Source organism: Microcaecilia unicolor, chromosome 7 (genome assembly GCF_901765095.1).
Source record: "Microcaecilia unicolor chromosome 7, aMicUni1.1, whole genome shotgun sequence".
Classification (NCBI taxonomy): domain Eukaryota; kingdom Metazoa; phylum Chordata; class Amphibia; order Gymnophiona; family Siphonopidae; genus Microcaecilia; species Microcaecilia unicolor.
In genome coordinates this window covers 226,599,479-226,624,772 of record NC_044037.1, presented here as the reverse complement: position 1 = coordinate 226,624,772, position 25,294 = coordinate 226,599,479, and the positions used below count along the sequence as shown (strand labels likewise).

The 25,294-nt window shown below is 43.0% G+C and overlaps 1 protein-coding gene across 2 annotated transcripts in view; it reads left to right on the top strand.

Moving 5' to 3' along the window:
• The window catches only part of ITGA6 (integrin subunit alpha 6), a 146,943-nt gene that overhangs the window by 48,501 nt on the left and 73,148 nt on the right, over positions 1–25,294 (top strand). For both annotated transcript variants that reach the window (XM_030210583.1, XM_030210584.1), the window contains exons 2-5: positions 6,406–6,530; positions 11,600–11,679; positions 18,004–18,262; positions 25,008–25,142. In XM_030210583.1, the coding sequence (XP_030066443.1) occupies positions 6,406–6,530; positions 11,600–11,679; positions 18,004–18,262; positions 25,008–25,142 (599 nt within the window). The remainder of the gene's footprint in view (positions 1–6,405; positions 6,531–11,599; positions 11,680–18,003; positions 18,263–25,007; positions 25,143–25,294) is intronic.

Genomic DNA, 25,294 nt, shown 5'->3' with positions numbered 1-25,294 from the left:
CATTACAGATTCTAGAAATTGATGTACTAGGGACCCATGCACTGAGCCACACCTATTGCATACATCTGTCTTCCACAACCCCATGGCCTTGCCCCTGCACTTAGTGATATAAGCATTATGCAATATTTTAAACTGGATCTCATGAAGACCCACATTAGGCATGACACAAAAAGCTAGACCAAAGCACCAGGATAATTCATGGGCAGAGACCTCCACCCCCAAATGTGCACTCCACTCCACTGCCAATTGTTGGAAAAAAGGGGAAGGTCTATGCTCCCTCCCTAATCTATACCAAAAACAAAGTGAGTTTTGGGCGGCAGGCACCTGCAGAAACACACTGTCTAAAGTTGTGAAAGAGGCATGGTTACCATCATGGTCTCGCAGAGAAGCTAAATAATGTTTGAGTTGTAAAAACAAGTAAAAGTATCTTTGTGGTATATTCCAAGCGGACTGGCACTGCCCCTGTCCTAATTCTATAACTTGCCCCACATACCTACAGCCCCCTTTTAACCAACATCCAAAAGAAGATCCAGGCTGGCTAGCAGCAAAATCAGGGTTCAGCAAGATCTCCAAAAAGGGAGAAGCTCCCCTTTGCTCCTCCTATTCTAGTTCTCCACCAATCCCTTCTTCAATGGAAGCGCCAAGGGGGAAACACAGATTCTCCTGCATCTACAGTGGAAGGCATTAAACACTGAGATAGATGTGTCCGTGCTCTCCCATACACCCTCTGGTGCAAATTCAAAGTGCCCTGTGTGGAGTTCTTGTACCCACCTAAGAGCCATTGCAACATTGTAAAGACGGAGGTGAGGCAGACCCCCCCCCCTCTAGTGCGCTCCCAAGTAAGCTTGTTATAGCTTATTCTTGCTCTTCGTGCCCCCCATACAAAGGAAGATATTGTCCCTTGATAGACTAGTTCGTCCCTATGCAGGACCCAGAGAGGCATCATCTGCAAAGGGTACAGTATCTTTGGGAGAGTATCTAAAAGGGAGAGAAGGGAGATCCCGCCAGCGATGACATAAAGCCCTTATGATCTCTAATTTATCCTTCACATTTTTCTTATGCATAATACCTACTTCTGAATGGAGGCAAATCCCTAAATATTTCAACGGCCCCGTCGACCAGGCAAATGGGAAGTTAGACGTGTTTACAACCACAGTTTATCGAGAGCGCCATAGCCTCTGACTTGTCAAAATTGATTCGGAGCCCCGAGAAGCTACCAAACCTCTGTATCAGTTACCAAAATGGGAATCTCTCGAGATGCCTGTTCCAAAAAATCAGCTTGTCATCTGCAAATAGATTGATTTTATATTCTTGTCATCCCACCCTAATACCCTCCAGCTCTGTTGCTTGGTGAATGTTGCAGGCCAATGGTTCTAGTGAAAGGACAAATAACATAGGAGAAAGAGGACATCCTTGTCTCGTTCCCCGTTCCAAGCTGAACTTCTCAGTGAGGTTCCCATTAATCTGAATCTGCACCGTGGGTTTCCTGTACAAAGCCCTGATGCCTGCCAAAAACTCTCCAAATATGCCAAATCTCAGTAGTACCCAGAACAAATGGTCCCAAAGAATTTTTTCAAATGCCTTTTCTGCATCTAGGCTAGTGATAATTGCATCTCCAGGTCGGCCTCCCTTCACATGCAAGGCCCTTAACGCACGCAGGATATTAGTGGAAGTGAATCTACCAGGCACAAAGCCCATTTGATTCCCATCGACCAAGCAGGGCAAGACCCTGCCCAGTCTAGAGGCTAGTATTCTAGCAAATATCTTAATGTCTTGGTTCAACAAAGATATGGGACGATACGATCCCAACTGCTCCTCATTCCATCCGGGCTTCGGCAACACAATGATCGTAGCATGCTTCTCTTTTTCCCCCCCAAACCCACCTCCCCGCTCCCCCCGTTTTCTATTTCTGTTGATGGCTCTCTCATTCTCCCTGTCTCCTCAGCTCGAAACCTTGGGGTCATCTTTGACTCTTCTCTCTCCTTCTCTGCTCATATCCAGCAGACCGCCAAGACCTGTCGTTTCTTTCTTTACAACATCCGTAAAATCCGCCCCTTTCTTTCCGAGCACTCTACCAAAACCCTCATCCACACCCTTGTCACCTCTCGTTTAGACTACTGCAATCTGCTTCTTGCTGGCCTCCCACTTAGTCACCTCTCCCCTCTCCAGTCAGTTCAAAACTCTGCTGCCCGTCTCATCTTCCGCCAGGGTCGCTGTACTCATACTACCCCTCTCCTCAAGACCCTTCACTGGCTCCCTATCCGTTTTCGCATCCTGTTCAAACTTCTTCTACTAACCTATAACTGTACTCACTCTGCTGCTCCCCAGTATCTCTCCACACTCGTCCTTCCCTACATCCCTTCCCGTGCACTCCGCTCCATGGATAAATCCTTCTTATCTGTTCCCTTCTCCACTACTGCCAACTCCAGACTTCGCGCCTTCTGTCTCGCTGCACCCTACGCCTGGAATAAACTTCCTGAGCCCCTACGTCTTGCCCCATCCTTGGCCACCTTTAAATCTAGACTGAAAACCCACCTCTTTAACATTGCTTTTGACTCGTAACCACTTGTAACCACTCGCCTCCACCTACCCTCCTCTCTTCCTTCCCGTTCACATTAATTGATTTGATTTGCTTACTTTATTTATTTTTTGTCTATTAGATTGTAAGCTCTTTGAGCAGGGACTGTCTTTCTTCTATGTTTGTACAGCGCTGCGTATGCCTTGTAGCGCTACAGAAATGCTAAATAGTAGTAGTAGTAGTAGTAGTAGTAGTAGACCCAGTTTGCTGATTGGGACTAAAGGCCTGGGACATACCTGCGAAAGGGCCAAACAACTGAGTCCCTAGTATCTTATAAAATTCAGCCCCCAATCCGTCCGGTCCAGGCGCCTTTGCTAATTTTAGTTTCTTTATTGCTTGTTGGATCTCTTCTCCCTGAATAGGAGCATTCAGGCTTTCCAATTGTTCCAATGACAAAGAAGGCCTCCCGCTCTTACACATCACAATGGCCAGCATCGTATAATCAACCACAAGAAGAGCGTAAGAAACCAAAAGGACCAGACTGAAGACCACAAAGAGTAAGAGCACCAAAATAGTTTTGTTAGGACCCGACGGCATCGTATAATGACATGTAAAAATAAACAAAGGTTCTCTGAATGTCCTCTCCCTTATAAAGCAGAGTCCCCAACCGGACCCTAATGCACATGATTAATTTTTTAGCAGACCTGCTTCGAATCATCGTGGCCAGCAGCTTACTTATAAAGTTGAACATCCAGCAGGGCCATTTGATTCAGCACCTCATTTATTTGCCTCTTAACCTTCCAATATTCATCTCTAGCACCCTGGGGGGGGGGGGGGGGGGGGGGCCGGGCCTCCTCTCAATGCAATAGATCGTGCCTCTTGAAGTTTTCCTAACAACCTAATAAGTTCCCCATCTCTCTCCCTCGAGTGTGACTGGTGTATGCAATAATTTTCCCCCTCATTACCGCCTTACCGGCCTCCCAGAAAGTTATGGGATCTACCTCTGTGGGTTTATTGTCCTGTACGAAGTTCCTCCACTCTTCCCCTAAATGCTCACGAAAGTTAAGACCTTGATATAATGCGGGGTTCATCCGCCATCCAGCAGCACTCGGTCCCCTAAACAATCCCATGTCCACCCATACCAGATTGTGATCTGATACTACACCTGCATCTATGCCTGCCGCCCACACTGAAGATAGCATCGAGGGAGAGAGAATACATAATCCAGCCAGGCATAGACTTTGTGAACATGTAAGTAAAAGGTGTAGTCATGAACATCAGGGTTAAGTACACGCCAGGCATCCAGCAGGCCCAGTTCACGCATTGGAAAATTCACACCCTTCCCTTCAGCTCCTTTGGCCCTAGGTTTGGGAGGACTACAATCAATGAGCGAATCTACTGTGATGTTAAAATCTCCCCCCACCACCAGCTTATATTCATTCAATGGGGCCAGAGCCAGTATGACAGCGGAAAAAAATGTATGGGAATACACATTTGGGGCATAGATTGAGCAAAGTGCCACCTTCAGTCCCTGGATAGTCTCCAGCCAAATCACAAAACGTCCCTCAGGATCCTGTATGACTCTGTGCTTAGTGCAGTCAAGGGATTTATGAATGAGAATAGCCACTCTCTGTTGTCTATTATTATATGAAGCAAAAGTCAACTCGCCCACTCAGTTCTTTTTCAGTTTTACATGTTCAGAGTGGGAAAGATGTGTCTCCTGAAGGAGTAAAACATCTACCTTCATGCATCGGCTATAGCTAAGAATTTTCGTACGTTTGACCGGCAAGTGTAAGCCATCAACGTTTTAGAGTGGCCACCTGTAAGCTGCCCAACCATAAGAGTGTCTGAAAGAATAAATGTATATGATACCAATCCCCCCCCCCCGGAAGACACACATAAGAGCCCCTTTTATGCCATTGTAAACGGCCACAATATCCCGGATACAGGAATCATTAAATCCTCCTTCCACCCTTCTCCCCACAACCATACTTATCCCCCTCCCCCTGAAGTCCCCCCAAACCCCACAGACAGCCTGTTCGTCCATGTACACACCCTGACTAGCCAACTCACATACCATAGTCATAGAGCCAACTTTTCAAAATTATTGGGGGTGCTAAACCCAATGAAAATAATCCCTCCCTGGACACATACAAGGAACTTTCTTAGTATTGGGGGTGCTGAAGCACCCACAGCACCCACAATGACCATAGTCCCCATCAACATCCAAAACACACTAACAACCAGCACACACACTTTCCCCAACTCCCTTCCCTCCCACCTTCCATTTCTAACTCCAGATCCCCAAAGCCAAAATGGCTCTATATAGCCCCCTTTCCAAAGCTCTCTCCTCCTCCCCTCTCCAACCCACCGCTGAAAAAGTCCACAAGCAATCTGTGAAACATCTCAGCATTAGGAACAAAGTCAAACAGTAACACCAATGAAAAAGAAAAAGAGTCTGCATAGCTTAGTCGATCATAGTTGCAGGCAGGTACACAGCCAAAGATCTCAGACTCATCTGTCCTGCACCTCAGGCCAACGATGCAGGAACTCCATGGCTTGTCCTACAAATAGGTGAGCACATAACACCATTCACATCAGATCTCCCAAGCTGTAGCAGCTACCACGGTTAGGCAGCTTGGGGTAATTTGACCACAAACGCCTGCAATTCCTCCACCCTGGTAAGAGTCACTGTGCGGTGGGTGATACGGACCCGAGCTGGGTATTGGAAGGCAAACTTTATTCCTCTAAAAAATAGCTGGGAACAGTATGGCGCCAACAACTTGTGCTGCGCTGCCATGCGTGCTGAGAAGTCTTGGAACAATAGCAACCGAGCTCCTTTGTACTCCAAAGAATGCTGTTTCCTGAAAAGCTCTAGCAGTTTAGCTTTGATCATGTAGTTAAGGAAACACACAATTATCGGCCTCGGTTTTGTAGCATTCTCTTTCTTAGCTCCGATCTGGTGTATGTGCTCCACGTCAACCGGGCCTGCATCGGAGTGGAATTCCAAATCCTGCGGCAGCCATCTTTCAACTAGCTCCATGAGAGGCAAATCAGGTACATCTTCCGGAACACCGATAATTTGTAAGTTTTTCCTTCTGCCCCTATTTTCTTGATCCTCCATTTTGTCAGTCAGAGTGTGCATCTGCGCTTCCAAAGCACTCAATCTACTCAACATCGATTCTGACCGATCCTCCTGGGCGGATACACATTCTTCCACTTGCTGGATTCTCACCGTGTGTCCTGCCACAGAGTCTTTTAGCTCCTCCATGCTAGCATGCAGTTTTGCCAATTTGTCGTCGAGTAACTGGGATAAGTGTCTCATGGACACCTGTACAGTGTCATCGGAAAGGGCCAGCTGCAGTTCTGCTGGTGAGGCAGGCGACTCCATCTTTTTTGGAGTGGGTGCAGCTTTTTCCTGCCCCGTTCGTGCAACCTTAACTGGCATACCCCAGAAATCTAGGTGTTTACTCTCACCAAAAGGGTACAGTCATCCGTCCCAGCTTGTGGTATTAATGTATCTCTCACTTCCATAGAAATTTAGGCTTGAGAATGGTGTAATAGCAGTTTGAATCAGCAGGGGAGAGGGGAGCCGAGCCAGAGACATCCACTCATGTCGCTGCCATCACGTGACTCCCCCTGGGCTCCTTTTATAAAGCGGCGCTACTAATTAGTGTGAATTGAATGCGAAGAAACCCAGCGGAACTGAATGGACTTTTTCACATTCAGCACGCTGCTAATCAGTAGCGCTGCTTTGTAAAAGGAGTCCTTTAAGCTGTAATCCTTACCTTGATATGTTATATATACTTTCTTATTGTTGATGCTGATATACAGTGCACTTCCATCATTTAAAAATTATATTTAAGTTTTTCCTCCTTTTCCAATAGGTTGTTGGTTGGTGCCCCTCGAACAAAAGCCTTTCCAGACCAGAAAGCCAACGTCACTGGAGGGCTTTTTTTCTGTGATCTTACAACACAACAGTCATGCAATCGTGTCATATTTGATAATAATGGTAAGCCTTTTCAAGTACTTGAGCCTGAAGAAATGAATTGTGGTTCAATTATAATTATAACCCTTGTGTGCATCGACTTGACTCGGTTACACTGCCACTGACTAAGCATTTCAGACTAGATGGTGGCGCAACCTCTTACGCAAAAAGGAAGGAAGAAGGGGAGTGTGGATTAAGCTCATGCCTTTGTCAGTAGTGGCTTAAAATGAGTTACATAACAGATATTTTCCTGTCCCTGAAGGGTTTACAATATAAATTGTACCTGAGGCAATGGAGGGTTAAGTAAATGTCTTAAGATCAGACGGGACAGTAGTGGTATTTGAGCCTTGGGTTCCCTGGTTCATAGTCCACTGCTCTAACCATTAGGCTACTCCTCCATATATGAGTCTCAGACTTTTTCAAGTTGTCACCACCATCCTTTTATTTTTCACGGATATATCTTTCCAAGGTCTTGTGATTGCTAAGTATCTTTTATTATGGTTACATCCTCTGACTCAAAGCTCCTTCCCTGAGGCCACTCTTCTAGTTTCCTGTACATACAGTTTTCTTTGTGTCCAGGTGCTGAATGCACAAGACGAGCAAATTGTCTAGTGGTGAGAGAGGTTAGAAATGAGGTACGTCTTCAAGGTATTTCTCAAGTTTTATGAAATTTTAATATAAAAAGACTAGGGCTGTACTGAATATTCAAATTTGATTCCGTTTGGCTCCTAATAGTGCTCTGAATACTTATTCATATTTGGCCGAATAGTGATTTAAATTCTAATACGAATAATCTGGGGCTCTACTGTGCTAAATAAAACCTACTGAAATAAACACTTGATCTCTGATTTCATGTTGCTTCTTTTATTACTTGTTATGTTGAAGCTCAATGCCCATTATTCGTATTTGGTATTTGAATTTGGCCAAATAATATTTTCATTATTCGTATTTGGCCGAATAGTAAAATATGGTGTTTGGTACTGCCAGTACATTTTCTCTAGCGAAAAAGGTGCCGGTACTCAAAGGGTGGGGTGATCACTGAGGGACCCACCCCACAATAGCCGGGCACCCTGCAACCAGTCACAGAATCTATGACAAGGCAGAATGTGTGTGTAGAGCCTGAGATCTTTCATTAAAACTTGGGGACCATGGGTCAGTTTTAGCAGACAATGGAAAAGGTGCCGGTACTCAGTACCCCCTCAAAAAAAGCCCTGGGTACGGCTCTAAAGACTATTCTTTAAGGGGTTGACATTCAGCCAGCGGCACCAAACATTTTGCTGACCGCTGCTGGTGTTATGCTTGTCTAGCCTTCGGCATTGAATTTCTAGGTTTACGGAGCCGGCTAATGCATAGCCGGTTAAACACAATATTCAGCTCTTAACCGCCTATGCAGCACCACATAAAGATAGGACTGACTTTTATGCGGTTACCTTGGCCGGCTTAAGTGCTGAATATCAACACTTAACCGGCCAAATGCTGGCTTCTCCCCTGGAATGCCCCCAAAATAGCTGGTTTTGAGAGGCGCTAATGGGACATTTTCAGTGGCATTAACAAGTGTCGCCGAAAATTACCGGTTAGCCCTGAGCAAGCAATTTATCCAGCCAGGAGTGGTTTCTGACCTGTTAAATCGCTTTGAATATCGACCCGTAATTTTTTTTTTTTTTGTCTTCATCAGGACATCTTGGTAGTATTGCCCCTTCAGTAGGATCCAAAAGTATTACAATTGATTTGATATGCCGTATAAACCCAAATTTAGGGGTCCTTTTACTAAGCTGTAGGAAAAGGGTGTTTTTGACGCGCACTGAGGCCCATTTTTACCGCAGTGGGTAAAAGGCTTTAAAAAAAAAAAAAAAGGAAATGGCCGTGCGGCAAGTGAAGCACTTGCCGCGCAGCCATTTCTGGGGGAAGCACTTACTGCCACCCACTGAGGTTGGCGGTAAGGGTTCCCATGCTAACTCTGTGGTAACCAGGCAGTGGGCGGCACTGCCTGATTGCCGCCAGGTAAACACCAGCACTACAAAAATAAAAATACCTTTGTAGCGCTGGAAATAGCGCGCGCTGGGGGTGGGAATTACTGCCGAGCTGCTGCAGTAGCTTGATGGTACTTCCGGTTTAGCGAGTGGTAGGCCCGTGTTGGGCTTACTGCCGCTTAGTAAAAGACCCCCATAGTGATTAGTTAAGCCGTTAGCATTGTATGAAAAATGTTATGCTACAGTAGATAAATGGCGCCATCTAAGGTCACGTCTTGGTAACTTCATGTATAAATTTTGTTTATGGTTTTTGGAGAAATAGCTAAATCTTTTTTTTTTTTTTTTTTTTTTTCATATATAATGTTTAGGTATAGAATTCATATAACATGTCTCTTTGCTTTCACATACATAAGCAGTTGAGCAGTGCCACATTATCTAACTTTTTGCCTAGGCTCTTCACCTTTACTACTAGCTCACACACAGGGTACCAAGGTATCTGGCTATAGGTTGATATGGCTATGACCAGTGCTATTAAGATACAGTGAAGGGTCAGCGAAGTGCACCAGGAAGGGAAGGCAACAGAGTAAAATAAAACATAGCCTTTTGTGTACACACACACACAGCACTTTGTCCTATTTTCTTTTTTCACATACGATGAACTTGTCTCCTTTATGCAGTAGCAGAATGCAAATTTGGGCACGATCTTGAGATGTACACACCAGGGGCAGAGCCACACTTTGGCGGGAGGGGGGGTCCAGAGCCAAAGGTGAGGGGGCACATTTTAGCCCCCCCCCCCGCCCGCCATTGCCGCCGCCACCAACTTTGACTCCCCCCCCCCCCCTGTCGACAACCCCCTCGAGCCCCCCTCCCACCGCCAACCCTTCCCCGCCGTCGCCTAATTTTGCTGGCGGGGGACCCCAATCCCTGCCAGCCGAAGTCCTCTTCTTCCAGCGCAAGGCTTCGTTCTGTTTCTGTGAGTCTGACGTCCTGCACGTACAATGTGCAGGACGTCAGACTCAGAAACAGAACGAAGCCTTGCGCCGGAAGAAGAGGACCTCAGCTGGTGGGGGTTGGGGTCCCCCACTAGCAAAGGTAGCCCACAGCTGCGGGGGGGGGGGGGGGTGGAGGGTTGGCGGTGGGAGGGGGGGGTCGAGAGGGTCGTCAGCAGGAGGGGTCCAGGGCCAAATCTACGGGGGCACAGGCCCCCATGGCCCCACGTAGCTACACCACTGGTGCACACAACTTAATTGGCTAATGAGCCATTAAAGAGCAATAATTGGATGCTAACCACTTATTGATGTTAATTGGCACCAGTTGGGATGTGTGCACGCATCTGGCCACATGCTTTTCTGTAAGCCCAGGCGCCCAAATCCCATAGCATGCAACTCAAAAGGGGACATAGCCATGGGAAGGGCATGGGTGTGTCGGGGTATTTTGAAAACTTGTGCACAGTGTTATAGAGTAATGGGTCTCTGTGCCAAACTTGGACGCAGCATTTACAGCAGTAAGTCTGCTGCCCAAAGCTAGAGAACGGGAATTGGCACTAACATAATCTATAAAGGCCACACACCCTTTTATAGAATCGTACGTAGCGCCAATCTTTTCAGGTGCCCATTTCTGAGTGTCAGTTATAGAATCTGGCCCTAACTGCCTTTATTCAGGTGCCCACTTTCCTTTATAGAATAGTAATGTAATCGGCAACAGCAAAGAGGTGATGATCCGCAACCAGAAGAAATAATAAAGTAGAAAAGCAGACCAAAAACAGTGAAGTGCTATGCAGGTTTATTAAATCAAACGCCACATTTCGCCCTTAGGCTGCGTCAGGGCAGAAACTAACAAACAAACAAATAGAATAATTCAAATCATCAAAATAATCTGAACTATTAAAAAGGTTAACAATTTTTTAAAAATCACACAACAGTGATAAAACAAAACAAATATTGAAATATCAATAATTTCACCATAAGTATAAACAGTGTGAGAAAATCAATAAAACATTAAAATAATTAACAAACTCCATATCATTAAAATACATAAACAGTGCCAAAAGGATTTACATCATCCAGTTCTTGAAGCAGTGTGACTAAACACCAAAAGGGACCAAATACTTAAAAGGGATACAGGACAAACATTCCCCTAATCGCTATAACTTGTCCAAAAAACCTGAAACAAATGTGTACTGAGTTAGTGCTTGTTTCTGTATTCATCTCTATGACTATTTAGCTCTCGTAAAAAAACAAGATACTTACAGCATCACTTAAACTTTCTTACAGAGAGAGCAGCAGCAGACTCGCCACTTTTTCAGTAGCATTGAATCAGCTGCCTGAAACAGCCCTATAATATTTATAGGTCAAAGGTCAGAAGAATACTTACTTTATAAAAATATTTTAAAAACACCAAAATATTCACCAAAACTCTTCAAAAACAGTATCAATCACACGATAGGAGTCTGCAAATGTATAAAATATGCAGAAAAACCTAAGTTGATAACATTAAAAAAACACAGGAAAAACGGAAAAGATCGCAAAAAAAAAAAAATATAAAATGCAAAATCAAAGGTGGATTAAGACTCTACTCACTCTGCCCTTCTCAAAAATGTAATTTGTATCAAAAATGCTGGAAAATCACAGAGAAATAGTTAAAAGAAGTTCAAAGATTCCATGCGTTCCAGCAGCCATTATTATGCGTGCCAGTGATGGAAACATCATAATCTCAATGTAAAACACCTTCAGTCAACTGGCCACTAGGATAAGTACTTGGCATTTGGCTCCAAAACTAATGCTGTAATTCTAGAGAAGCATTGGTTGAGCCAAACGCCAAGCATTTATCCTGGTGGCCGTTTGTTTGAAGGGTTTTTACCAGTGTTCATTTTTGCACCAAATCAGAAATGCAACCGTTGTGAGAGTGTGTAGACCCCTGATGCTGGCATTGTTTGTGCTAAAACACGGCCGTGTCGGGTCATTGTGTGCACGCTGTTGACGCTGGCAATAAAGTTCCTTTGGTTCCACAAGTGGCTTTTGTTCTTCATAGTTTTGTTCACGCGCTGGTATCTGAACATTTACACATATATAATTGCCATGTAAACTGGCAAGTGTGCTGAAATGTATTCTTCTTACTTTACAGTTGATTTAAATTCAGAAAGTAAAGAAAACCAGTGGATGGGTGTTAGTGTTCAAAGTCAAGGACCAGGAGGAAAGATTGTGGTAAGTTTTTTTTATGTAATGTTCATAGAGTTGGAGTTGGTGGCAAACAGTAGTTTGGACAGTGCAGTTTGAGGATTGGAACTGAGAGAGAGAAAGGGTATCCCTCCCCCCACCCCCAAATATCAAAAATCTTGGGTTCTATCCCAACAGAATAAAGGACTGGAATAGAGGGAGGGTTTGGTGAAGTAAATCTGAAGCTGCCTACAGAGGTGGGCTCAAGTTTTAAGATTATTTTGTATGTGGGCTGGAGAAAAATGACTCAATTCAGCATTCAGAATAATAATAGAACAACCTAAATGAGCATTTCACTACATGTAAGCGGTTTTACAAAATCTACATCCTTGGCCTTTTTTTCCCTCAAACATGTCCTCCCTGCCCACACCAATCAGGGTCTTAACGTGAGAGGCAGCATGAGATCTGGGCTTCTTGGATCACCTTATGAATATTTTAAATTGTATTTCAGTGTTTAATTAAATCTCCCTCCATAAACTCTTTATAGAACAGTGCTTACCAATTTTTTTTGTGGCCGTGACCCCTTGATCATGGCCAAATAAAATTGTGTGACCCGATGGAAGTGCAGAATAATGCAATGGAGAGCCCAACCAGATCTTGACCCAAAACATGGGGTTTTGTGACTTCATTTGGGGTCCTGACCCACAGTTTGAAAAGCTCTGAATTAACTTTATTTTGTATAGCCAAAAATATTTCAAAAAAAATCAGAAGTGCATGGGATTGAAAGAATACCTGCCAATTTCTGTAAGTGTTACCAAAAACATAAGAAATGTGGAGAGGACATAAATATTGGAATATAACCAGAAGTTAAACCTAATACCTACATTGTTCTATGCTGTTAAAATCTCTGGACCTCGTGTGTCTTTCTGTCTTGGAAATGTTTTAGCATGTCTAGAACTGCATGGCATCTTCAAGGAGCAGGGTTTGTAGCTCCATGGACTGCACATGTAATGACCTGTCTATTTTTTAATTCAGGCAATACAGAGCAACCAAGTACAACATGGTTCCACACTTATCCCAAAACAAACCTTTTCCATTAACAAATAAGCCCTTGAACAAAAGTCACAACCCTCTCCCATAACCCTCTGCCACACCCCTCCCCCTCCCTTTAACAAAATTACTCCTAATATGAGTTATGGCTATGGCTGCACCTCCTTCTCCTGAAGTCAGGGCCGCCAAGAGGGGGAGAGGCGGGGAGGGGCAAAATTCCCTGGGCCTGGCCTCCAAGGGGGGCCTGGCACTGGGGTCTGTTTCTCTCCTGCTCCTGTCAGGACCTGGGTGATTGCATTATTAACGCAATAACCTGGTCCCGGCACACAGGAGCAGGAGAGAAATGTAATGATTGTGTTACAGTTCCTTGTGGGTAGGTGGGTTGTATTATCCTGTCCTGTGATGGTCATGATATCTTTGGGAGGTGCTATATATTAATCCAAGATCATACCACTACTGATGATGGCATGGATGGTGAAGAATGGAGCTTCTGTGAAGGACGATTGAGAAGCCATGAGAAGTTTGGCTCTTGTCAGCAGGGAGTAGCTGCAACATTTCTTTTCTATACAGAACAGTTTCAGTTATCCAGTGCAAACGAGCCATTGTCGGCTAGGTAAAAAGTCGGATAATACGGAAAACAACAGTAGCCCCTTAAAAAATGCACAGAAAACATAATTTATGCAGGAACAACAGGCATTGGGTATCTGTATTTAAAATATTGTTTACTAACACTTACCAGCAACAAAAAGAAAAATATTGTATAGGGAATGATTGTGCTTCTTGTAGAACAGTCAATTTGAGCACAAATATACAGAACAGTCCAGTATATTTTACAATACAGGAATTGTACAGAGGCAGTGTGAACAAACATAAAAAAAGGGAACCATATTTGTCTACTGCATGTTCAGCCCCACTAGAGCTCCCTTATACAGCAGGCAATGTGAACAGAAATACGGAACTGAGCAGAGCCCCATTTCTCACGTTCACTGCTTTGTCTTCTCCAGTGAATAACAGTGGGGTCCTTTTACTAAGGTGCGCTGAAAAATGGCCTGCGGGTTTCGGGCGCATACAGAATCATTTTTCAGCGCACCTGTAAAAAAAAAAAGGCCATTTTAAAATTTTTGCCAAAAATGGACGATGCCACATGTCCATTTTGGGTCTGAGACCTTACTGCCAGCCATTGACCTAGCTGTAAAGACTTACATGGTAACTGGGCAGTAATGATGTACGAGTGTCAAATGCCACGGTGCGCTAGCTGACGCGTGCCAGAAAATACTAAATATTTTTCGGATGCACGCCAAAAATGAAATTACCGCAAGGACCACGCGGTCGCTGTGCGGTAACTCGGAATTGGTGCATGTTGGGTGCGCGTAGGAACTTACACGGCTTAGTACAAGGGCCCCAATATGAAGCAGAAATCAAGACAGCAGAAGGGAAACTGGAAATTCTCCACACTCCAAGTTCATAGATAAAACAGATCTAAGAATGACAGTAAGAATAAAGAAACTGCTGTACAGGTGTACGTACAGTACTGCATAAAACGCATTGTGCATGGTTCAGTTTCTGTGAAAGCACAGTCTCAGATCAAAAATGGTTCCCTGGCAGAAAAAGCAAGGTCCGAACTTAAAACATCTTTAATGTTCACTTTCTTTAGCATTTCCTTTGCTTTTTCAGCAAGGGAACCGTTCTTGATTTCAGACGCTGCTTCTAATGATATTTGTTTGAGCACTGGATGATGGTAGAGTCCCAGGCCCAAAAATTATGGTTCCCTTGCATAGAAGTATGGTCTCAGATCATAATGGTTCCCTCATTGAAAATGCAGGGTCCCAAGCCCAAATAATACTGCACATTATTATTAGCATTTGTATAGCGCTACCAGACGCACGCAGCGCTGAACACCTGACACAGAGAGACAGTCCCTGCTCAATAGAGCTTACAATCTAAAATGAGGGTAAAGTACTGGCAAATTGGAAGAGAAGCCATGGGCTTCTTAACGGCGATGAGGGGTGCATGATGGAGTATCAGATGCAAAGCATGGTTCTCTTGCAAAGAAGCATGGTCTCAGATCAAAAGCATGGCTTTCCTGCAACGTGTGAAGCCAAAAAACAGGAAGAGAACCTGCGCACTTTTTAACGGCAATGCAATGATGTCACTAGGGGGGAGGGGTCTGTCGGATATGCCAGATGGTCAGGTTAGCAAAGCTCAGATAATTGAGACTGTACTGTGTTTGATAAACCACCTTGGTTTGAAGGGTCAAATCATGAATTTAATTTACCACCTTCAACTCTGGTTTAAGGACGGTAGCGTGTACATTGTACTTAACATATTTTCTCCCTAATTCTATATAGTCTGCCACAAATTTGACACATAACTTCTGTGTTCCAGAATAGGGGTAAACAGCAGTTGTGTGTAACTACACTTAGGGCATCTTTTACTAAGGTGCACTCACGTTTTTAGCGCGTGCTAAAATTGTGGGTGTGTTAAACGTTAGAGATACCTATAGGAATGCATTGGCATCTCTAACATTTAGCGCACACCTTAGTAAAAGACCCCCTTAGACACTAGTCTATAAGATTGTGCCAAACTACAAGGGAATGTGCACATGGACAGGTCGCACACTTGTGCATAAAACTTATAGAATACTGTTATGTTGCGTGCATAAATGCTAACATTTAGGAGCTTTTTTTCACATCACATTACATTAGTCTTGTATTCCGCAACACCCTCTACAGTTCTGTGCAGATCACAAAGCAACAAAAACCAGCACATTTAGCTGGGAATATACATCAGTTTGCGTAACATGTTAAACTGCAAGTTAACTCACACTCTACTTAAATAACACTGCTGCAGAGAAGGGCGACGAAAATGATAAAGGGGATGGGACAACTTCCCTATGAGGAAAGGCTAAAGTGGCTAGGGCTCTTCAGCTTGGAGAAAAGGCGGCTGAGGGGAGATATGATAGAGGTCTATAAAATAATGAGTGGAGTTGAATGGGTAGATATGAAGCGTCTGTTCACGCTTTCCAAAAATACTAGGACTAGGGGGCATGTGATGAAGCTACAATGTAGTAAATTTAAAATGAATCGGAGAAAATTTCTCTTCACTCAACATGTAATTAAACTCTGGAATTCGTAGCTAGAGAATGTGGTAAAGGTGGTTAGCTTAGCGGAATTTTAAAAAGGTTTGGACGGCTTCCTAAAGAAAAAGTCCATAGATCGTTATTAAATGGACTTGGGAAAATCCACTATTTCTAGGATAAGCAGTATAAAATGTTTTGTACTTTTTTGGGGTTCTTGCCAGGTATTTGTGATCTGGATTGGCCACTGTTGGAAACAGGATGCTGGGCTTGATGGACCTTTGGTCTTTCCCAGTATGGCAATACTTATGTACTTACGCTTGAGAAACAACAAATAATTAGACATTGGGAGAGAATTTCATAAGGAAGCAGCCTGATAAGAAATCAAGGCAGAAAACTGTCTAAAATACTTAACCAGCTTAATCAATGGAAACTGTAAAGAAACTTGCACTCTTAACAACTGTCTGCCCAACAGAGGGAAAAAACCCCCACCAAATAAGAAGGTACTTTCCCCTGCAAAGACTGAAAGACTAATATACACAATTTAAAATGAGTCCATACAATAACTGGTAACCAATGTAACATGAAAATAAGGTGTGACAGGTTCATTCATCCCTTCTGAAAGAAAAGATAACACTAATTGCCAAATTTTGTACTGTTTGAACCTTTTCATTATAGATCTTGTACAGCTAGCCTTGTACATGGTGTAAGGATCGCACCTAAATGTTGTATCATAAGTACATAAGTATTGCCATACTGGGAAAGACCAAAGGTCCATCAAGCCCAGCATCCTGTTTCCAACAGTGGCCAATCCAGATCACAAATACCTGGCAAGATCTCACCAGTAAATTTCGAAACAAACAATATTCAAAATAAAAATCCAGAATTGCTCCAGATAATAGAAACCTGTTTGGGAAAACCTGTCACCTAGAGGTCAACGCCAGTTATGCATGTCAAAGGCACCATTAATTGACAGTGTGGGCTAGATTCTATATATGGTGACTAAAAAAAAAAATCAGCGTAAAAAAATACCCACTTAAATGGTATTCTTTAAGCCACGTCTAAAATTTGGCGCTGTTTATAGAATAAACATTAAGTGGAGAGGTCACACACAAATGTAGGCACTGCCATTTGGCACAAAAAATGTTGCAAAAGCCCGCGCCTAAATGCATTCATATTCTGTAATTACATGCATAATTGAAAACCACACCCCCATTCTGCCCATGACTGTTCCATTTTTATGCCCCATTTTTTGGACCACATGTAAATTTTAGGTGCAGATCCTATGCCTAAATTTACATGCATTAGTCCCAATTAAATCTAATTAGTGCCAATTGTTAAAAAGCAAATTATTGGCACTAATTGGTTCATTATTCTATTAAATTTTGTGCACAAATCAGGAACAAGCCTAAATTTGTACACACAAATTTTGGCAACCTTTATAGATTCAGGGGGTATATGCATTAAGTGCTATTCTATAAGGTAATGCCTGACTGCAAGGGGGGTATATACATGGGCAGAGCATGGCTGGTCATGGGCATGTCTTCCAGTTGAGTGTATACCCCTGGATTTGCGTACCAAAATTTGGGTGTGCGCTTCTGAGATATCCGAGCAGATTAATTGGCTAATGAGTCAATTAGCATCAATTGGGTGCTAACCAATTCTTGACATTAATTGGCACACATTAAAATATGTGAACACACATGCTGCACGTTATTCTGTAAGGCATGGTGCCTAACTCTACTAACATGTAACTAAAAATAGGGCATGGTCTTGGGTATGGCAGAGGTGTTCCAAAACGTTGTGTGCATAGTTACAGAATACTGCCTCAGTGTGCCCAACTTGGGTGCCAACATTTACACCAAGTAATGGAAGGTGTAAGTCTGGCAACCAAAGTTAGGCACAGGAATTGGCACTAAGTGCGATTCTATAAAAGGCACGTGCCAACACATATTCAGGGCACATTTCTCTCCTGTCTGTCCGATAGGTTATAGATAAATCCTTTATTACCTCAATAGAATTTACTGAGCAATGTTGACTTTGTTTTTCGTTAACCTTTGTATCATCAATCGAATTTGAGAAGGTTATAATGTATATCTTGTAGGACATTTGACAGACCTCAGTAAATGTGGGATTGGGTTGTCTCTGCTAGATAACAGATGATATTTGACTGCCAGTGGAGACTGGTCATTAATGTTTCTTTTTTTCTTGACATAATAATTAAGTCAGATTTTATGTAATTACAGACTTGTGCACATCGGTATGAGAAGAGATTGCATGTTAATACAAAACAAGAGTCTCGTGATATCTTTGGGAGGTGCTATATATTAAACCAAGATCTTACCATTACTGATGACGGCATGGATGGTGGAGGATGGAGCTTCTGTGAAGGACGATTAAGGGGTCATGAGAAATTTGGCTCATGTCAACAGGGAGTAGCTGCAACATTTACTAGAGATTATCATTATGTAGTATTTGGGGCCCCAGGAGCTTTTAATTGGAAAGGTATGGTAATCACTATTTTGTTTGGGTTTTTTTTGTTTCCTTCACTATTTATCATTAGTTTCAACTGTGCAGTCTTTTGGAAATTGTACAATAGTCTACTCGTAAATTACGCAATTTTTGATTCTTGACTACATTGTCGACATCATTCTGTGCAACAGATCTGGTTCTTATACATACATCTTTGACTAGGAACTTGATATTAAAGGGGTGCTTTTATGTTGAAGCACCCCTGTTGACTAATATTGCTATGTGATAAACCTCAGTATGCGTTTACTGGCCAGCACAGTAGCCAGCATGTGGTGACTAAAAGTGTTGAGCGTTGGCTATTAGTAGTAGAGATGATGTTGATTTGTCACACTGAATGCCAGGTCTGGCTGTTTTGTTGACTGATAAGCCATTCGATCTCCATAATGCTTTTAGCTGTCTCATGTTAATAAATGTCACGTTGGAGTGCTGTTTTATGGCAGAGCAACAATATGCTTTGGTTTATAATTGAGTACAGTGGAAAGCAAGAATCTAGCAAGTATGGAATCGAACATTTAAAAATAGATTCCATTTGTCAGATTCTTTTGCAACTATTTTAATATGCTTTCCAGATAGCATAGACTTTTTTTTTTCTTCCAGTAATATCATGGCAGATATAAAGTCCCTTCTTTTTCTTCTCTAGCACTAGCCGAGAAGCCCTTTACATCAAAAATGTATACATTCAATTGTAGCTGTTATATAGAGAATTCCCCAGATTTTTAAATAAAATAGTGGAACTGGAGAAGATAAAAGCCATTTTTTAAAGGGTTTCAGCCTAAGGAGGTAATTTTTATAACTGAGCAAACCTGCTTCAGCAAATTTTCAAAATAAGTGGTGGAAGTTAACAAGCTGTGTTAAGGGGCAAATATTGCGGGTTAGTGCCCTAATGTGTGTTAAAGGACTTTAATGCTGGGTTCAGTGCCCTAACACAGTGTTTTAAAAAAAGTCACCCCACATTGCATAGTAATGAGATGCAAATTCATGTAAAGCGGCTTATTACTATGTAAATCCCATACCACAGTTTGCAGTATGCACCAGATGTACACCACAAACTGTGATGTGTAGCCGGTAAAATAACCCCAGCTAAAGGCTGAGGCTATTTTACAGTCCAAGAACATCAGGCCACCAAGCTGCGGCCCAATGCTTCTTGGCCAGCAAAATGTTAAATTATAGACTCGCTCGCTCCCCCCCTGTCCACTTACCTGTATCTTTAAAATTCCCTGGGTCTAGTGACATGCAGGAGCGATTTCCAGTTGCTCCTACCCTTGCCAGTGCCGGGATCCAAAATGGTGCTGACAACCCCTAGTGGCGGTCTTGCAGTACTACTGCTAAGGGGTCGCCTCTCTATACAAGGGCTTCTGACCTTCTTTTACTGCATCCTGACAACTTCCTCTCTAAGTATGAGTATTTTTGTTTGGAAAATTATTCAAGGGAATTTGTGCATACATTAATACCCAGTTATTAGCTTATATACCCCTTAATTCTGTAATGTTAGCACCTAAGGGGCCCTTTTACTAAGCAATGTAAGAGTCTACGCATGCCCAACGTGTGCCAAAATGGAGTTACCGCAAGAGTACTGCATGGCACTTGCGGTAATTTCATTTTTGGCATGCGTCCGAAAAATAATTTTTCTTTTTGGATGCATGTATCGGACGTGCGCCGGTCATTACCGGCCAGTTACTGCATGAGTCTTTACCACTAGGTCAATGGCTGGCGGTAAGGTCTCAAGACTCAAAATGGACGCGAGGCAATTTTGATTTTGCCGCACATCCATTTCGTTGAAAATTGGATCAGCACTTGCCCAAAACCCACGCCTACACTACCGCAAGCCATTTTTAGTATGCCTTTGTAAAAGGACCCCTAAATGTAAGCGCCATTTATGTGCTATGATTATGGAATACTAATTAAAAAAAGGCCCATTTCCGACAGAAATGAAATGGGCGCTAGCAAGGTTTTCCTCGGAGTGTGTATGTTTGAGAGAGAGAGAGTGTGTGTGAGAGATGGAATATGTGTGTGTCATAGAGAGAATGAGAGAGACAGAGACAGTGTGTGTGTGTGTGTGTTTGTGCGAGAGACAGAAAGGCATATTTTCAAAGCACTTTGGGAGGCTAAGTTCCATAGGTTTCTATGGAACTTTGGGAGGCTAAGTGCTTTGAAAATGAGCCTCAGAGTGTCTGTGTGTATGAGACTGTGTGTGTGTGTGTGACAGAGATAGAATGTGATAGGGAGTGTGTCAGAGAGAGTGTATGTGAGAGACAGTGAGTGAGTGTGGACCCCCTCCCCACCTCCCTGTCCCCTGCCCCCCCCCTCTAGCCATCCATGTCCAGCGACCCTCCCCTTCCCCCCCACCACCCCCCCCGGCGCATCAAACCCCCTGTCCACTTGCAGCTGCAAGTGGTAACGCTGTCCGGCCGCTGCTGCTTCTCCTGTTGAGCAGCAGCGGCCGCTACAAAAAGAAAAGAAGCAATAAATGTTTTTAAACCCAGCCCAAATCATTCGGAAATGCCCGAGTCTTAAAACGCAGTCTCTGCAGCCACTGCTCCTCTTGCCTCCACGTCACTGCCCCTGGAGTAAGACCCTGGAGGCGTGCAGTGACGTGACAGGTGAGAGGAGGAGCGGCTGCAGAGACTGCATTTTAAGATTCGGCATTTGCGAATGATTTGGGCTGTGTTTAAAAACATTTTTCGCTTCTTTTCTTTTTGTAGCGGCCGCTGCTGCTCAACAGGAGAAGCAGCAGCTGCCGGACAGCGTTACTACTGGCATCTGTGGGTGACGAGGGTGTTTGATGTGCCAGGGGTGTTGATGTGCTTCGGGGGAGGGGGCTTGGGTGATGCGCCAAGGGGGGGGGGGGGGGGGTTCTGTGGTGCCGTGCTTGTAGTTTTTTGATGCGCCGCTCCCTGCCACTTGCTCAGAAGTGGCAGGGAGCGGGGGAGTGTGTCAAGATGGCGTCAGGGTAAGACGTGTGGTCTTACTTCGGAGGAACTTCTTAACTTCGTTCACTATTTCCTATCGTTATGCCCAAAAGAAAGGGGAAAACAAGGGGAGGTAGCTCCTTACCCTCTATGGACCCTTCTAGACGGCAACCTCCGATAACGGACTTCACAGTCGCTCTCACTACACCGGGCGTCCCGCAGACTGAGGCGGAGAGGAGCCTCGATCAGGGGAGTGAACTATCACTCAGCCCAAGGAGCCCCTGTTTGCCGCGAGTAGCAGGTGACGACGCGAAAGGAAGTCCCGCCCTACAGCTGGAAGCTGCGGTTTCGGGGAAGGAGCACTCCCTTAGCGTTGTGCTGCAACAGTCGGGAATTTCCCGTCAGGAACCGTGTCAAACATTCATCCCCAGAGGTAGCAGTAGCCCGATTAATACCCAGGAAGAAGCCCGGTCCGTTCAGGAAATGGCGGACCAATGGTTGGAACCTTTGGTGCAACTACAGCCTCTGGAGAAACCAACAAAGGTGACGTTGGAATCTTTATGGGGGGCGATGGAATCCCTGCATAAAATATGTTTTTCCTTAGTTTCTACTTTGCAAACTAACACTTTAAAGACAGAAATGCTTCAGTCTGAACTGGCTTCCCAAGCGAATAATTTGAAACAATGTGAATCTTCTATTTTACAATTAAAAGAACAAGACTCTAAATTGCTTCAAAATGCAGACCTGACGCACAGGAAGATTGAGAACTTAGAGAATGGATTCAGAAATTTAAATTTGAGATTCTTGAACTTTCCCTGTGTTAAATTTATTCCACTGAGAGAATTGTTTCATAAGTTCTTAAAAGATGTATTTAAATATCCCGAGACAAATTTTCCTCCCATACAAAAACTTTACTTATTACCTTCTCGAGATATTAAAGGAAAAGATAAAGCTGTGGGAAATACTATAGTAGAAAATTTGGATGTTTCAGCCTTGCTAGAACAGTCACAAGAAGAGGTAGAATTTAGGTCTACCTTACTAGTATCTTTTGTATTCCTTACTGATAAAGAAGCGATCTTGAGGCAATATCTAAGACAAATTTCATCTGTTGTTTTTATGGGAGAGAAAATTCAAATCTTCCCAGATGTGTCAAGGACTACACAAGAGCGTCGAAAAAAGTTTTTGATGATGATGAGGCAAGAGACTTTACAATTGGGAGCTAAGTTTCAGCTTCGATTTCCCTGTAAATGCATAGTGCAATATGAAAATAAGACATATCATTTCTTTGATGTTTTGCAATTGCGATCTTTTTTAAATGCAAGGTTACCAAAACCACCACAGGATTCAATGTAATGGGCTTTTTATTTTTTTTTAGTAGTGATAACCCTGATGCCTTTCTTGATTTAAATTTATATGTTACCTGATATTCTTATCCTCTTGTAAGATTGTTAAAGTCTCCCCCTTACTTGAGGACTACAAAAATGACACTTGTTTGATGAGAATTTATTCTCAAACTATATTTCCTTATTAAGTTTGATTGCCTTTTTTTTCTTGACAAAGTACAGCTTTGGAATGTAATTGTAAAATTCATAAATAAAATAATAAAAAAAAAGAAGTGGCAGGGAGCGGCGCACTGACAGCTGATTCCCAGGCAGGGGGAGGAGTAGGGAAACACATTGGTTGGTTGCCATGCCTTTCACTGTTCCACCCTTGACGTCATCATGTTTTGACGCGAGGGCGGGACAGAGAGCGATGGTGACAGACTGACGAACCTAATGAACCCTTCACTTCAGTGAAGCCACGGAGTCAGCTTCAGAACGTTGGCGGTGGAAATTATTATAGTAGACTAGCATTTAAGCATGTAACTGTTGCAGTCACATGTGAAAGTGCTAGTTAGGCGCTAAGGAGTATTCTATAATATTGGCGCACAACTTGTGTAGAAGTCAGATGCAAGGGGGCGTTCCCATGGGCAGGGCATGGGAATTTCCCACTTTCACTTGCACTTTAAAGGTAGGTAAATGCCAACTTACTCTAGTATTCTATAATGGAATCTGGGTGCATGCTATGTGTATACGCATGTGAGCAGTGGCTTTGTTAATCACTACCTACATTATGTATAGCCATTTTGTTTTGTGTAAATCTGCTTTCTACTTGTGCAAATGGTATCTATTCCGTATAAACTGGCCTCAAGCTCCTAACTTAGGTGTCTAAATTTAGGAGCTCACAGGTCAAATATTCAGCCACTGTGCTTAGCATTTCTTTTAAAAGCATGCTGCGGTGGTAAAAAAAATATCCATATATTCTGTGCCGCTATCCAGATGGTGGCTGGTGCTGACAATCCGAATAAAGCAGTCAGCGCTGGAACTTATGGCAGTACGCAGCCCAATGTCAGGATAACTTACTTGAATAACTTAGGATAGCCTTTTCTGTCTTACATATCCAGATAGCAGACTGAATACTGCCACTATCTGGATGAGTTTTGGGACTGCCTTGGCTGCTTCCACACTTGAGTCTGGCATTATCCGTGGTGTTGAGGCAGCTTGTAAGGAAGTTCGGAGTCTATCCAGATATCCCAATTAGGAGAACTTTCTTGAAGAGCAGGTGTTTTTATCTAGATAAGTGCTTTTGAATATTGGCCTGATAGTTTTGAGTGTCTCCTCATAATAAAATGTTCTTAGACTGAACTTCCAAAGACTTTTCTCTCAACCCGAACTCAAACTAAAAGAGAATAGTTTTAAATCTTGAACCGGAATGATCACACACAAATGAAATAACCACATGCATTAAATTGCCCTAAACCTCACTTCTGAATTTTTAAACTTTTTTTGATAACTTTAAAAAAAATCCTTCTTCATGTTCCTTGTGCAATTTGCAGATGAGATATATATATGTGCCAAATCAAACAAATACTAGTATTTTAGAAAGTCTAAGTGAAACCCTTTAAGCTCAAATGATAAAGAAACAGCTACTTTACATGTTGCTGTATTGAAAATGGCTTTATCACTATTGCCTCCTTTAGCCCAAATGATTGTAATTTGAATGAATGACAATTTTCAAACTACAGGGAACGATCAGCAGTAGAGCAATTTTTTGTAGTGGTGAAATTGGCCCCGAGCTGTCAGCAGTTCTAGCCTCTTGTTGTATGCCGATAGCAGCACATTTTGGCAAACTCATAACTTTGTTGAGGGCTCAAATGTGTTGTGGCAACACATTGACCGCTGTGCCAGAAAGATACCAACCCTACTACAGCTATGTAAAATGAGTTTATCTTGTTGGGCAGACTAGATGGACCGTTCAGGTCTTTATCTGCCATCATTTACTATGTTACTAAGTATGTTACTGCCTGTCAGATGTGGAAGAAAACAGATTATGGCGGAAAGTGAAAATGGCCTATAATAAATCTACATTTTTCCTTGTTTACTACCAGAATATCTTTTTTGTCTGTATGTGTGAATGCTACAAATAGTTCCTAATTGTTATATTGATCTTTACATCTCAGTTCTTAAACCAGGAAGAGAGGATTGCCATGTGGTTAGGCCAAGTTCTTGAATTTCTAAAATGTTAGTTCCCCTTAGTTCCCAGAACAAGCCACTACCATCTTCATAGTGCATGAGCTGATTTTGTACCATGGCTTAAAGCTACATAAGCTTTATTTTCCTTTATACACCAATAGCGTTCATCCAGCTCATTCCTTGGTCCCAGTCTTCTCTCATCTCCCTTCCCTTCCCCCCATTACTGCCAATCAAGCTTTTTGTTTGACTCCCTTCACCTCCATTTTTTTTTTTAATTTACCATTTTCATTCCTTTAGGGATGGTTCGAGCAGAACAAAAGAATTCAACTTTGGATGAGTTGTTTGCATTTGAAGATGATGGGCCTTATGAGGTTGGTGGTGAGAACCAGATTGATGGAAATCTAATTCCAGTGCCAGCGAACAGTTATTTAGGTAGGCCTGGGGAACAATGAGCTTGAGGGTGGAAGATTGTAAAAAGATCTCAAGTTTGGTTCAGTGCAGCAACTCCAGGATATCCCATCTGCTTTTGTCGTGATATACTTGTGGTTAGAAGAAGTATATTTGGCATCACTTAACGTACTTCA